General features: G+C 33.1%; 1 protein-coding gene and 1 non-coding gene across 14 annotated transcripts in view; both read right to left on the bottom strand.

Moving 5' to 3' along the window:
- ADGRL3 (adhesion G protein-coupled receptor L3) overlaps window positions 1–16,579 on the bottom strand; it is an 801,456-nt gene that overhangs the window by 38,145 nt on the left and 746,732 nt on the right. For 8 of the 13 annotated variants that reach the window (XM_059384586.1, XM_059384618.1, XM_059384626.1 and 5 more), the window contains 2 exons: window positions 8,435–8,461; window positions 5,717–5,885 (listed from right to left, as the gene is read on the bottom strand). In XM_059384586.1, coding sequence (XP_059240569.1) covers window positions 5,717–5,885; window positions 8,435–8,461 — 196 coding nt within the window. The remainder of the gene's footprint in view (window positions 1–5,716; window positions 5,886–8,434; window positions 8,462–16,579) is intronic. The other 5 variants (XM_059384604.1, XM_059384635.1, XM_059384652.1 and 2 more) reach the window with 1 other exon arrangement.
- Window positions 15,639–15,745, bottom strand: LOC132009429 (U6 spliceosomal RNA). Its single transcript, XR_009401919.1, has one exon. It is a non-coding gene; the product is annotated as a U6 spliceosomal RNA (small nuclear RNA).

Genomic DNA, 16,579 nt, shown 5'->3' with positions numbered 1-16,579 from the left:
TCCCACTTTGTTTTTCCTAATGTACTCAAGAGTATATTTTCTTCTTAGAAAAGAAAGTGTTTTTTAATGAAGTGATTTAAACCTAAACAAATATTTTAAGAGGGGGAGATAGAGAAAGAGAAAAAGAGAACCACTCTCATTCCTGTCACAAAGGCAGCTATACTATATAAGCCACAGGAATTCATCATGGACTATTTTCATTTTCCAACAAAGGTTAAATGTGCCGAACTGGTTATATATACGACCAGCAAACCAAGACATCTAGTGATGCCAGATTCGATATTTAGGTGTATTACTTTCTGAATCTTTACTGAGTTTATTTTTCTGTGATTAGTTTTGAAATGCTAAGCATGTGTTTTAAAAAGAAAAAAAGTAAATAACATGGACTGTATCTCTGAATAGATCAAATAAAAGCTATTTGATCATTCAATCATTTGCGTATTCTAATCCACTATTTCACATGATAATCCATCCCACCACGACCAGATTTGGTATGTTATTGTTTTAATATTGTTCTAGAATATAGAATATGGGAAAGAAACTGTACCTTATCAATGGAATATTTCTTTTATACTCTCAGATCAGAAATAATTATGATACCCTCTGAGGTTTATAATTGAGTGCATAACAAAAGAAAAAGTGATAAATTTAATGTCACCAGTAGAAATGCTGGTATTGGTCATATCATGCAATCCACACTCAGAATAGGACTGATAACACAGAGTTGGATTTTTATTAATGAGCTGAATCAATCAACAAATACCCCCACATAAGGCAAAATATCTCAAAATGGAGTATTTCATATTTCTCTAATCAAAACATATGAGCAACTATGTCAGCATGGGCACATTACGGAAATTCAATTAGATGGCTTAAGAAAAACTTCTTAAGAGAATTAAGATTGTTAAAATGTGCATACTACCCAAAACCATCTATAGATTCGATGCAGTTTCTCAAAATCTCAATGGTATTTTTCACATATACAGAAAAAACAACCTTAGAATTTGTACAGAACTACACACACACACACACACACACACACACCCCAAAGGCCAAAGTAATCCTGAGAAAACAAAGCTGTAGGCATTACATTTCTTGCTTTCAAACTATACTACAAAGCTGCAGTAATTAAAACGGTATGGTGTTGTTATACAAATAGACACACAGAACAAGAGAACAGAATTAGCCCCAGAATAAATGCTTACATTTACTGTCAACTAATATTTGACAAGGGAGCCAAGAATACTTAATAGGAAAAAGAATACTTGAGAGATTGATTGGACAATCTCTCCAATAAATAGTTTTGGGAAAACCAGATAACTACATGCAAAAGGATGAAACTGAACCCTGTCTTATACTACTCACAAAATTTGACTCAAAATGAATTAAGGACTGAAACATTTGATCAGAAAGGATAAAACTCCTAAAAGAAAATATAAAGGAAAAGTTCCTAGACACTGGTCTTAGCAATGATTTTTGAACATAACATCAAAAACAAAAGCAACAGAAGCAAAAATTAGTAAGTCGGATTACATCAAAATACAAAGCTTGTGCATAGCAAAATAAACAACGAAATGAAAAGGCAATCTACAGAATTGAAGAAAACATTTGCAAATCATATTTCTTTAAGGGGTTCACATATAAAGAACTCATATAATTCAATAGCAAAAAAAAACTAATTACAAAACAAAACAATCTAATTACAAATGGACAGAGGAAATGAATAGATATTTTTCTTAAGAAAACATAAAAATGACCATCATAAAGAGATGCTCAACAACACAGAGCAGGGAAATACAAGCCAGTACCCCGATGAGATACCACTTCACCTCTGACAGAATGGCTATCATCAAGAAGATGAGAAAAAAAGGAAAGAAAACAAGAAATAAAAAGTATTGGTGAGGATGTGGAGAGAAAGGAGCCCTTGTGCACTGTTGAGGGGAATGGAAATTGATAGAGCTATTACGTGAAACAGTATGGAGTTTCCTCATAAAATTAAAAACAGAACTGCCATACAATCCAGAAATCTCCCTTCTGGGTATACATCCCCAGGAAATGAAATCAGAATCTCAAAGATCTATCTGCACTCCCATGTTGACTGCAGCATATTCACAATAGCCAAGACATGGAAACAACCCATGTGTCCATCAACGGGTGAATAGAAGAAGATGTGGTACATACATACGATGGATTATGTTCAGCCATGAAAGGAGGAAATCCAGCCCTTTTTGACAACATGGATGAAACAAGGGCATTATGCTAAGTGAAATAAGTCAGATAGAAAAAGACAAATACTGTATGATACCACTCATTGGGCAAAGAGCTGAACCCATAGAACCAGAATTGAATGGTGGTTACCCAACACTGGGAGTAAAGGAATTTGGGAGAATACTGGCTAAGGGGTACAAACTTCCAGCCATAAGAAGAGTAAGTTCTAAGGCACTAATGTGCAGAGGGATAATTATAGTAAACAAACCTGTTTTACATACTTGAAAGTTGCTAAGAGAGATCTTAAATGTCCTCACCACAAAAAAAGAAATGGTAACCATGAGTTGATGGAAGTATTAGCTAATATTATGGTGGTAATCATTTTATAATAAATGTGTATCAAATTAACACACTGTAGGCCTTAAACTTACACAATATTATATGTCACTTATATCTCAATTTAAATAAAGAAATAAAAGAAAAATCTCCCAAGACATTTCTGCAATTTTAAACAAAATTATCTGTTTGTTTTGTAGGGATAAAGGTAAACAATTCCATGTTTTCTATATTTCCTAATGTTGCCCATGTCATTGACACCCAATAAAAATGCCACCAAAATTAGAAAATTCAAAACATAAGGTGAATGAAAGAATAATATGTTTATTATTCATTATTATAAAGCATAAAAGTAAGCTTCTAAAGCAGGGATTGGTAAATTTTTTCATGAAGGGGCAGATAGTCAATATTCAGGCTCTGTCAACCAAGAGGCAACTAAGGATGTTATTGATGTACTTAATTTTAAATTTTAAATGTAACCACTTAAAAATATAAAAATCATTCTTGACTGTAAAAATCAAAGGCAGCTAGACATATTTAACCCATGACCTGTTGTTTGCTGAAGTCTGTTCTAATGAATCACAAAATTGAGCTTGATGACATTTAAAAAAAATTTTTTCATGTATGTTAAATATACTAAAAACTCAACTTGGTTTTAGATCGTGAGGTTTAATATCTTTTCCTGTATATCAAAAGCAATCCCTAGTTATACCAGCCATGCATGTTTGTAAGATAAGAAAAATAAAAATAATTATTGGGAAAATCTAAAAGGTATTGGTTAATAGAAATACTCAAAATCAAAATAATTAATGCATAAAATACAAAAAGTATTTTCTGCTTTAAAGAAAATTTCTATATAACATTAAAATTTTAAATTTCGTTAGCCCAAATTTCTAGTTAATGAATAAAATAAAAATAATAGGTAAATCTGGTTCACTATACTTGAAGATGTTCAAATTGCTTAATGGCCCAATAGTCCCTTATTTATAAAGACAAATGCTACTTTTTCCCTTAATCTTCAATTTCGCTCTCATCTTTTTATATATATTTCCTGTGACAACCAGTTATGTCTTTCTTCTGTCAAAATCTGGAAGATTTTTTTCCCCAAATGCGTAGTCTCCCTCGCTTCTCTGAAAAGTTTTACGATACTGGCTGCTGTCTACGTTTGGACATTTTCTCCTATCATCTTGATCCTGATTTTGTTCCTTGGACACTTCTTTTTCCATCTCTATTCCTAATCATTATTCACATGTCCTACTCTTTACATCTTTCAAGTGTGGTAGACTGCTAGCTGTTTATAACACCTAATTCCTCATCTTCCTGAGGTAAAAAAGCTAGACTATGTTTTCTAGTCTTCCTTGCAGTTTAGGTGGTACCATTGATAGTGTCCTATCTGATGGAAGGTGAGTAGAAGTGATGGAAGCCTCTTGTACACAGATCCCCTCTTTCTCAGACTGTCTGCTCGGTGTCAGTACTCAAGATGACTATGGAAATCATATACCAAGGTTAGCTAAGACTTCATCAGTCTGTGTCCTTCCATGAGATACCACCAACAGTTGGGCCATAAGTAAAAAAATAATAATGATAAGTATTTTGTGGTTAAGCAACTGCAATTTAAGGGGGGGTGTGCACTAAATATTTGGGAAGGTTCATCCATTGTAAATATAACCTCTTTTCTAAATTAATTCTCATTCAATAGGTTAGAATCCATCCATTCCCTTACAATCTCTTTACTTTTCTGTAACCTACATTTATAGGCCTCAGTCATCATTACTATTCTAGCCTTATTTATGATTATGTCAACACATTGTTGATATTTACCACCATATACAACTGAAACGGAACACGACTGACTGGACAAGTGGATACCCGTCTCAAGTATTGTTTTAGGTCCTATGAGTCTCTCAAATCAAAAATCACAGACATAGATATTTTTACTCTTTTTGTTTGTTTGTTTCCCAAAGAAAAATTTTAAGTGTTGTTTCTCTCTTAGAAGAAATTTTCACATTTTGACATTTCATTTTCAGAGCCACCTCTCAATATCTCATAATTATTTTTATTACCTCCATGTTACACATGAAGAAACTGGGGCATGAGCAGGTTAATTAACTTGCCCAAAGTCATATAAGCTTTTAAACAGAAAAGCTAGGATTTAGACCCAGACAGTCTTGGCTCAGGAGTCTATGTGATTGGAACCCTAATGGCCACATTTTTAATAGAGTTAAAAATTATAAGATGAGAAAATCAATCATTTCTAAATTTCTAAATTCTAAAAAATGCAATTAAAGTATTTAGTGGCTAAGATTAACTTTGAAAATGAATATTTTAGGTCCTTGTAAATGTGAAAAATCACAAAAACAGACCAGCACAAAAAAAATTAAATATTGCGTCGTAGTCATCAAACTCATAGATTTTATAAAAGACGCTTTTAAAGATAAGTACAGAGACCATTACTAAGTATGTCATCATTCATTTAAAAACCATAAATGGGGCGCCTGGGTGGCTCAGTGGGTTAAGCCGCTGCCTTCGGCTCAGGTCATGATCTCAGGGTCCTGGGATCGAGTCCCGCATCGGGCTCTCTGCTCAGCGGGGAGCCTGCTTCCTCCCCTCTCTCTCTCTGCCTGCCTCTCTGCCTACTCGTGATCTGTCTGTCAAATAAATAAATAAAATCTTTAAAAAAAAAAAAAATAAAAAAAAATAAAAACCATAAATGTTATCATTAAATTATAAACATTCATATTTTCCAGTACATATGAACTTTTTTTAAAGAAAAAGAGAAAAGAATATATTTTCTATGTGTATATATGCATATATACATATATATATATATATACATATATATATCTCCACCCCACAGCTCCATAATATCTTAGAAATGCTATTTCTAATACATAAATTCCATGTGTCTGTCAATAAAAATATTAAGGACTATAAGGTCAAGCCTACAAGAGTATAATTTTTGTTTATTATCCAAATCAGAAAATACTCTGATTTTTTTTGTTGTTGTTGTTAAACACATTCACCAACTATTATGCTTCTGTTTTGTGTGTTTTGTCTTGCTATTGTAAAGATAAAATTAATGAAGTGATATATTTATTTCTTAGAGACAAAAACATCAGGAATGATTTATGTTATGGTTACTTTCCTATTTGAATAGAGAATTTTTGCTTACCTTCTTTTGTAGGACACAATGGAAAATGAATATAAACATTCCCTGTAGAGAATTGAATATAGTGAAGAGATATGCCATGATGACTGTGCTTTCATTAATATACATGAGTCCGAAGGCCCAGGTCAATCCTAATAGGCAGAGAAGAGCTATTGCACCTATAACCCATGACCTGTAGAGAGAAAAGAAAATTAAGGGTTATCAAATGATTGGTCTTTAATTAGCACAATCATATCATATCAACAATACTGACACTGAAAAAAATGTTACGGTAAGTTTTATTGACAGAAAATGTAAGACAGGTGGTATAAGTAACTTTAAGATTTTAATGGGGACTACAAGTTTTCAAACTTGAGGAGATATACATGAATGAGAATGTTATGAACACAGAAATTCATTTAAGCAAAAGCAGATTTGTACTATTAAATTATTCATGTATTTGCAGCACATATGCAAATGATATGGAGATGTAATTATGGTGAATGGCAAGGGGGAAAAAGTCTATAAAACTATGTTAGTTTCCACTGGCTTCATTGTTATGATAACATTTGTTTGATTGGACTCTCTCCATTAGTACTTCATCTGATACACTTTTACCCCATTTTTCCAAATTTCCTCTTTTTCCATAAAAATTTTAGTGCTTACTGACAAAAAAAGAGCTTGGATTCGAGGGAACAAGTATATGGAATATATGTATGAATTTTTAAAAGTTCTATTTGTCTGATTCTATAGTTATGTAAAACAAGTGTGATACTGTGGATGGAAAAAATTGTTCCACTCTAGATCACCATCTGTGCTGTCTTGGCCTTCGGATTGCTGTCTTCTAGGTTAAGTTGGACTAGACTTTGAAAATCAGTAACTGGCAGCTTTGCTGAAAAGAAGCTTAAAAGCTTCAGCACTTTGAAGGGTCTGTAAACTTGAGGGAGAGAATGAAGCTGAGAATGGGGATGGAGTGGTATGAACAAAGTAGGCTAGAATGGAAGACAATTCTCACTCTCCATTCCCTTAGCTTTCTCCAGCTGCCATTCGCAATAGTAATCAACGGGTGACAAAAGTCCATATTATCTGTGGCTGTGTGTTCTGTATTGACTATCAACATAAAGGTGAATCTTTCCAATAAATGGGAATCTGATAAGTGAAAATGGAATCTTTCTAAGTATATAGGAGAATAGGACCAAACCAGGCTAGATCTCTATATCCTCATGAACCCACCCTTTCTTTTCCCAGCACACCTTCCTTCAAAGAGTAAATATTTCTTTTCAGCAGACCATACTCCGCCACTTGCATTGTCTAAGGAAGAAATATTTATGGGGATTGAAACTTCACAAAATGAAGGGGTTAAAAGAAACCACACACGTATTCACCAAATCCAAAGCTGGGTTGCGTAAAGTTTTCAGCGAGCACTATGTCTTAAGGAAGATATGGTCCCAAAGTAGTCAATTAGTATTAAATTCTTATTAAAATTCATCATGACTATTTACTGTTTTTCTTCTATAACCATCAGCTATTAGATCGCCTATTCAAATATCCCCTAAATTTAACATGTTCAATTTAAAAACATTAAGGTTGTTGAACGAAGAATCCCTAAAGAAAGCTTGCCATTGTATGTGGCATGTTTGCATATATGAATCAGAAAATATCTTAGATATTAATATTTTTTCTATAACTTAACTGAAAAATATGGGAACTCTCAAGATAAAGCTCTCAGCTTCTTACAGGCATTGGAAAAAGGAAAAATGGAAAGAATACCATTAAATCAAGGCAAAATTGCTATTTGAATTTAGAAATAAAATGATAGAATAAAATACTCAAGTCAGCTAGTATCCACTGGAAAACACGTGATGGGCCCAAGAGTTAATGATATAAGAACTACAATGAGCCCAATGTCTAAAGAAAAAATATATACGCAAGAGCATGAAGAAGTAAGTGAAATGTCATTGGAGAAAATGAAAACAAAGGACTCTTCACCAGAAGAACAAACTGAAAGTCTAGAGTAAGGTCACCTAGAGGTTGCCCCAATCTTAAGTTTATTGTGGCAGGACACATAATTTTAAAACGTATAAAAGAAAAAAGCTCAAATATCAACATTTGAGTGTATTCTTATTAGATTAGTACAGACTTGTAGCTTTGTTTTAGGAATTTAAAAGATGTATTCATAAACAGGTCATTAATCAAGTGACGTGTCAAAATTGAAAGGTAATTTTCCATACATCGAATTGAATTTGTGAAGGAGACTTTTTTTTCCCCTTTTTGAATATTTAAAATAGAAATTCATTAATATCCACTGCAATTGGGTAGCTTCGTACTCCTAGGGTCATTCGGAAGATACACAGCTAAGTCACAAAATAATTTTGGATGAGCGATGTCCAAACAAACAACAGAAATGACGACATATGAGGCACAGAGGAACGCATCACAATGAAAGGAGAAGGCTATTCAAAGCGAAGCAAGTCTGTACCACAAGAGGTTGCTAGGAGTGTGGCACTGATTTCAGGTGATACCCAATTAAAAGAGGTGAAGCAGAATTTGTTTTTGGCAATACACCTGCAGCATATTTATTCTGCATACGAGTTGTATGCCTGATTATTTTCCTGCACAGTTTGCTCTTCTGCCTCAATGTGAATGACAGAAGCTCTAATGATTTTTCAGTACTGATCTGACAGCTGGTTCATGGGACCACACTGATAAATGGAATTTATCAGCCATTCAGGTCATTCTTACTTGATGAAGGGTCTGTTATCCTCATAGCTAAAGAATGCATAGACATAAAGACAAGAACACCAACATTAGCATTTTATGACAAAGATTTCATATGAAAAATATTCTCCTGGTCCCCAAAGGCCTCTGTACCCCACCTCCCTAAAAGGCATCATAACCTTCCCTTTTTATTCAGAAGGTAAATCCTAAAATGACCATGAGAACTCACATAACAAGAAATAAAATCAATTTTACAATACTGCAATACCCCTTATGAGACTAAAAAATTCCATTTTTTCATCATGAGCTCATATTACTTGTGACTTGACAGAGACATTTATTTCTTAGAGATCGCAATTCTCCAGAGAATGAGAAATCTTATGGGCAATCTGGAAAAGGCTTGGGGGCATACTTAAAATGACAGATTTCATGTCACCTAAAGGTATCCTTACTCTGTAATATTAGTAGGTAAGATTGCTTAATTATGGACAGTACGTTTCTAAGTAATTTTAACTTGCAGATGATTGACCTGAGTTAAATCTGAACACTATAGCCCTTTGAAAATAATCGATCCTGACTACTTTAAAATTCTTTGTTAGTGTACTACGAAAAAAATCTGAATAATATTTTGTAGTAATAGAAGCAAACATACAGCATCTGTTCATTATCACTTACATTAACTAATTTATTTTGTAGAACAGAAAGGAAGGGAAACTGTTCTTTTCTCTCTTGCGAGGGGCAAGAGTTTCTAATATTACACATACACAAATAGAGCTCTTAGACCCCAAATATGATGTATTTTTGAATAAAGAGAACTACTGAAGAGAAACCTCACTCTACAAAATGACGAAAGAGTAAAGAATAGACGGAGAGCCTGGGATTTAAAACAGTTGGCCTGGAATTCACATCCTAGATCAGTCACTTAACTAGCTAAAGGCAACAAATTAGTTAACCCGTGGATGTGTCAGTTCATACAACTATATGAAGTGGTGATAATTATATGTAGGTTCCTTATCATAATGAAATTATGTATTATGTATAAAGTGCTTAGAACAGTGCCTGACATGTTTTATGTACAGTAAAGATTATATTGTTATTATTAGACTATTTAAAGCAAGAGTCCAGCTGCACTGAAAAGATAGAATCTCTCACCTGAAGAATAAACCACTAAATAATAGATGTTGAGGAGTTAAATTCATTTGAGGACATTTCAGGAGCAATATTATGCAGCAAAATAAACGTGGCAGATATAGGCTTGTAAATGGAGCAGGGAATGACTAACTGTGCTGTCTAATATGGTGGCTACTGGCCCGTGGGTTTATTTAAATTTAAATTCTTTAAAATGAAATAAAGTTTAAAATTCAGTGCCTTAGTCACACCAGTCACGTGACAAGCACTCAAAAGCTTCAGTAGCTGCCATATTGGACAGTGTAGTTCTAGAACATTTCTGTGTTCACAGAAAGTTCTACTGGACGTCGCTGGACTAGGACATTCAAAGAGGGTTTTAAGCCAGAAAATGGAATTTCAGGTGATATTTAAATAATGCCATGGATGTGTGAAAGGTAAACAGAGGAGAATTTCTAAGAATTGCTCAGATATAACAGTTGTGAAGTGTTCCTAGAAAGAAAATCTTGCTACACCAATATTGAAAAGTTATAGAACATCATAGAATGATATTTATTTCATCATCTGCATTCCCATTGCATCAGTCTATTCCATCTGTTCATGACTGCAATAACTATTTCTACCTTAATTTGTATATAGTAGGATATCGAGTAAAGAAAGTTCCAAAGGTTAGCCTATAGGAACATGTCCAAACATGCTGTACAAAATTGTACTGAGCTATCTAAATGCTTCAAAAAAGAAAATACAAAACTTGTACTGTAATTGCTGGAGTGAGATGTTTTGCCGTTAATGTGAAATAGCAAAAAAAGGGTACAATTCAGCAGTTTTTGTGGGCAGTTGTGGGAAAACGCCAGTTGTTCCATTCAATAACAAAGACTGTACTTCCAGCCTCGCTTCCAGTTAACTATAGCCATGCGTTGAAGTAGTGTCCACTGGGATGTGAACAGAAGTGAACTGTGACATTTCTGGGTCTTGCCAATTAAAGGACTGGAGCAGGGCTCCTCTTGACCATTCTTCCCCCTTCCCCTTTGTTAGGAGAAAATGACAACAGAGCCTCAGACCCAGAAATGGAAGCTGCTTTTGATTTGGAGCCATGGTATTAGATTAAAACCAAGTTTATGTAACCAATTTAAGCTACTATATTTTAGAGTATTTTCTTTTACAGCAGCTTAGCCCATGCAATAATTAGGAAAGCATGTAATACGTCTCTTTTAGCTATACGAATCACCAGTTCATATTTAATATAAAAATCCATGACAAAGAACCACTCATTAATTTCGTTCCCAGAATATCATAAATAATATATAATAATTCAGAATCTAAGGATCACTGAAGATTACCTATAATGTGGCAGTGCCTTCCATCATTTTGTCAGATCTTCTGTTGGCTTAGAGAATCTAGTTTTATAAAGTCTCTCCACTAAATTCAAGTTAAATTGATAGTAATGTTGCCAGGGGTTATGGTGGTAAAGTTATTTGTTATTGATTCACTTAAAAAATATATCTATAGAACTAGTCTCAAAGCTGAATAATTTTCATTCTGATTTACCAAAGAAAGTCTATTGAAACAAAATCTCATCCCAGGCTGTATGACTAAAATGATTTCACTGCAGTTATTTTAAGATTTTATAAAAATTTGGACACAAAGGTCTAAAATGCTCTGGACAGATGTTACTGGGAAGTTTCAGGTTATCTTGTAAGTGGTGACTTTCTGAAAATGAAGTAAAATACCCTGTAAGTACAATTTTTAAGGAACAAATTAAAAAAAGGAACCTTATTTCTTTAGCAAATATTTTCCTTTTGTCAAACATTTTATCTTATTTTATTCAACTAACATAAAATTGAAAGCTTTAAATAGTAAGGTCAAAATTATCTTAAAAAGTGATCATTAGACTCAAGATAAGAATTTTAGGGGTCTCTGCTTAGATTGATAATAATTATGCATATATTTATATATTCTATAACAATTTCAAAGCACACAAAAGAACTATTAAAATCCAGCTCCATGGAAACTTAGCTCAAAATACATGTTCAAGAGGATAGGTTTGTTAGCCAAACCATTAACTTATACATACTAATAATACTGTGATATAAAGATTCATAATTCATAATAAGTATCAGCATAGACAGATGATGAATGGATAGAAACAACATGGATGAATCAAGTTAGCTATAGGATATTCTTTCTCTGTTTCAAGAGTTCAAAATAGAATTGTTTTTGGACATAATTCCTGATGGAAATATCTAAAATTCAAGATATAAAGAAGATAAGTTGAATAATGTAAAACTTTCCCTTCTATTATATTTACACATACGATTTTTTTTTTTTTAAGCAGGGGATAGGTAAGGTTTGGTGTGAAGGAAGATGGGGCAATGCAAGGCATATATATATATAATATCCAAGCCAAAAGATATAGTCATCATGTCACAGCATGTTCAGGAAAATGAACGGTTAGGCAGAATTGTAGATCCCATCAATATTTATCCCATTCATCCTACCAATATGAATGTATTCTGCGATCCTCTGGAATTGTTGGTTAGTTAGCTAATTAATTGCTGATAACTGAACCGTATGTCTAACAGTGAGAAAGAGCTATCACGATGTACATGGATATACTGATTAGTACCCCAATATTTCCAGGTGCAGTATGTAGCTGCATTTACTTTCCCTGGTATAAAACTAATTCTAACTAAGGAATAAATACATTTCCCCTTGAATTTGGTATAAAACTAATTCTATCAAAGGAATAAAGCATTGCCCCTTGAATTTGGTTTGGGCTACCATAGGAATGATAAGGTTAATGTCAGTGAATTTCTGAAGTTAAAATGTATTCTTCATTCTTCATAGAAGAAAAAAACAGTAATAATAAATATTTCAGCATCTGTAGTGAGGCTTTCCTTATTGTCGCTTAATCAGTTCTCAACTGAGGATGGACAGGTTGTAGTTCCTCATGTTCTATAAGAAGCTGACAGCAACGCAAACTAACGGACTTCACCTAGAAGTGATCTTTGAGATGCTACTTTGCCAAACTCCCAATCCAGGGTGCCCAGTCTTTAAAAGCAGAATTGGAAGGACAAGGCCTTTTAAGATGACAATGTTCACAGAATAAATGAAATAGTGGACAGAGGAAGAAAAGTAACACCTCTACTTGCACTAATTCCCCAGCAGTAAATGTTAGCAGGCAACAGGGGAAGAATGTTTTAAATGTCATATGTTATTCACGTTTTTAAATGGATCAGACACTTAAAAACCACAATAACTTGGCCAAGTAGCAACACCTAAGACAAGATTAAAAGATCTGCTACCCAATGGTTAAAGAATATTTAAGACAGCATAACTCAGAGTTGTGATCAGAGGAAGATCTAAGTATTTCCTATTTATACCTCACTGTGTTAAAAATGCTTAATCAATTTGTAACACTCGGGATAAAAATCATGACTTTTATATTTCTTTCAAATGTATTTTTATATGAGTGGGACTATACTATCCAAGAATTACATTCAATTCTCTCTCTTAACTCCTATAGGAAAATTAAAGAAAAGTCATCTAGAATATAATGCAACATTTCTGAGTAAAATATGAATAATGTTTCATTATGGTCATACATTTAAGTCACTAAGTATTAAAGATATAAAAATTCTTACAAAAAATATGAACGTCATATAACACAAATGTAGAAATTATCAACAGTAGAGAAGATGATTATATTTCAACTGTGGGTTTTATTGCTATTAAAGTATTACTACTAAAAGCTATATTGGTGCATTTTGTTCATATAATATTTATTAGGAGAAGAATGAAATGAACCAAATAAATAAAATAAGTGGCTCAGAATATGTCATGAACATTTTCATTCCCATGTCTCAATGTCCCTATAATAATATTGCAGATTTGAGAGCATCCACCAATATTAAATTTTTAACCACAGATTTCACACTGCTGATGAATTGGGTAAGTCTGAAATTAAATAGAACTGAGTATAATACATCAGGATCAATAAATATGATATCAATGACTGATAAAACTTTAATTATATTATCTTCACAACTCAATATTATGCAAATTTTTATAACTCAATATAATATGGTCAAAAATTAATTTCTATATGAAAGAAATTAAGGATATCAATTATGAGAATGAAAAATGAACTATTATATTATACATAGACAGCTACAATCTTATTACAATTTAGTATCTCCATCTACCAGATTTATAAAAATGACTTGGTAGGTTTCATGCAAATAAGATCTCAAATTTTGGGATCCTATGTTGAAAGCAAATAATATCTCCCTATGATAATTTATTAGTTTTAATGTATGAAAGATAGTGTAGGTTTTCCCCACAATCCAAGAGTAGAGTATTCCTATGAATAGATGTTAAGCAATAAAGCTTACATTAATTAATTAATATGTAAATTTTTTTAGCATTTCTAGACCCCTAAAATAAATCTCTCTTGGGCTATTTTTTCTTTTTAGGTTTACTTATTTATTTATTTTTTTTTAGCAATCTCTATACCCATTGTGGGATCTGAACTCACAATCCTGAGATCAAGAGTTGCATTCTTGGGGCGCCTGGGTGGCTCAGTGGGTTAAAGCCTCTGCCTTCGGCTCAGGTCATGATCCCAGGGTCCTGGGATCGAGCCCCACATCGGGCTCTCTGCTCAGCAGGGAGCCTGCTTCCTCCTCCCTCTCTCTCTGCCTGCCTCTCTGCCTACTTGTGATCTCTATCTGTCAAATAAAAAAAAAAAAAAAAAAAAAAAATATAAAAAAAAAAAAAAAAAAAAGGACTTTAAAAAAAAAAAAAAAAAAGAGTTGCATTCTTTTCTAACTGAGTCAGCCAGGTACCCCTCTTTTAGGCTTTTCTAATATCTTAGGACACATCTTGCTAACAGATGCACAAAATAAATTAAGATAAAGCACATATGCTCACAAACACAAGGCAAACCTATGGTGACTTGATGCTGAGATGCTGAGTATAGTTCCCAAGGAAGGAGCCTGACAGCACTACTCCTATTGCTCAGGATGTGCGCTGCTTCCATAACAGCTCCCGCAAAACAAATGCTGAATGCTATTTTCACTTTTTGCCTTTTTTCTTTTTTTCCATAAAGGCAAATATCCTCTTCAGGTTTTTTTTTTTTTTTTTCAGTTAACAAAAACAGTTACCAGTGTAGGCCTTTTGTAAAAGTGAAGCGGCTTAGTGAAAACTTCTGAAAAGTGAGGGATATCTATGTATCATAGTAACTGAAAGCCTGCACTTGTGAACCAGCTTGCCTGAGTCTGAAGGCCAGCTGAGTCTTTTACTAACTCAGCAACCTTCAGCTAATTATTTAATCTCACTTATCCTCACATTCCTTATCTGTGAAATGGGGATATACACAGAAATTTTTTTCATAGGGCTGTTGTGTATATTAAATAAAAGGGCTTGGCACAAGTTAACATACACAAAAATGCAAATATACAAATTTTTAATAGACAAAAATATTATTACAAATACCTGCTGTTATAATTACTATTGTATACTGACCTTCTGTCCTCAAAAAATGAGCCAAAGAGAAAAAATTATAAACACAGTGCTATGTTAGGGCTCTTTCTAAGTGTTTTGGAAATTCATATTTGAGTAGAAATCCAAAGGGGATGAGGGAGTCACTGACTCTCTTGAACTGACCCTTAATTTTACCTTTAAAAAAGCCTCAGTTTATACAGTGTTTTATTTAAATATTTCTTTGGGCTTAGCAAATACTATGAATTTTAACATTTTCAATTGAAACGGAGTGTATCTGGATTCCCAATGAACATTAATGTAGAAACCCAGAGTTCTCTGAATTACTAGAGGAGGTTAAATTTAGTTGGTAAGTATGTTGTATCCTCAGTGTCAAAAAGTGCACTAAGGAATGGCGGTCTCACTAAATGAAATCATTTGTATTAAAAGACATAAAATCATATGTGAGGTGTTCATGAAAAGTCACTAAGAGATATATGTTCTAAAATTGGACTTCATTAATACTTTTTATGATTTTTTAAAAATTTTAAACCTTGAATAGGAAAGAGGAAATAAATGATATCTATATAAAAAGAGATTTTTCTCTCATTTCTTTTTTCATTTTTTTAATATGGAATGTTTCATGAATTTGTATGTCATACTTGTGCAGACATCCTGTTAATGTTCTCTGTATCTTTCCAATTTTAGTATATGTGCTGCTGAAGTGAGCACTGTATTTCTTTTCAATAATTTTTTTCTTATAATCAATGAAAACTGTGACTCTCATCAGTAATATCTCAAGATCTGTAAAATATGAGCAACAAGTTAAAATCTGTTCTTTATTGATACTTATCCTGAAAACCACAATGTTTCCTGCTTTATTATCCAAGGGCCAGTGTTTTTTAGAGTCACACAGAGTCTTAGAATTTACTGATTCTTTAGAACATGTGACTACCGGGCTGACCAAATTTGGTCATTGCAATGCAAGGAGATGAAATTCTTTAAAGAATATATTACATACTTTCAGGATTTCCTTTTTTTAACTTAGAAGATGCATAAACTTTTAAGTAAAATAACTCGGGGAATTAATAACTTTTCTGTATTCTTCCCAAATGTGATTTGACAGGTTGAATTGCTGTAATACTCTTTCTCATACCATATGGTATCATCACCTCTTGTTTCAACAACTTGTAATAGAAACATTCATCATACCCCTTCTATGAATAAACACCTTATTATAAACTGCTTGTAAGAACAACTAAAACATAAAAAAAAAAAAAAGCACAAACCGAGTATTTAAAACATGTCTGTACTTACTAAAGATTCCAATAAATGGAACCAAGGGAGGCACTGAAATACAATAGAAAGCAGACAAGTTTCATTTAATTGTGGACAAGTAAGGTAACCTTCATCAGCTTTGGTTTACTCACCACCACAATGAGTAAAATAACCTCACTAGGATCTTTACAGAGTTAAATGGAACCAAGTAAAGAATAGTCTATAGTTCTTATGTTATCAGTTAGAAAGAATTATTATTGAAAAGCACTCTGAATTCTTGAATTTTTC

Source organism: Mustela nigripes, chromosome 1 (genome assembly GCF_022355385.1).
Source record: "Mustela nigripes isolate SB6536 chromosome 1, MUSNIG.SB6536, whole genome shotgun sequence".
NCBI lineage: Eukaryota > Metazoa > Chordata > Mammalia > Carnivora > Mustelidae > Mustela > Mustela nigripes.
The sequence above is the reverse complement of the archived record's forward strand: the minus strand, read 5'-3'. Positions and strand labels throughout refer to the sequence as shown.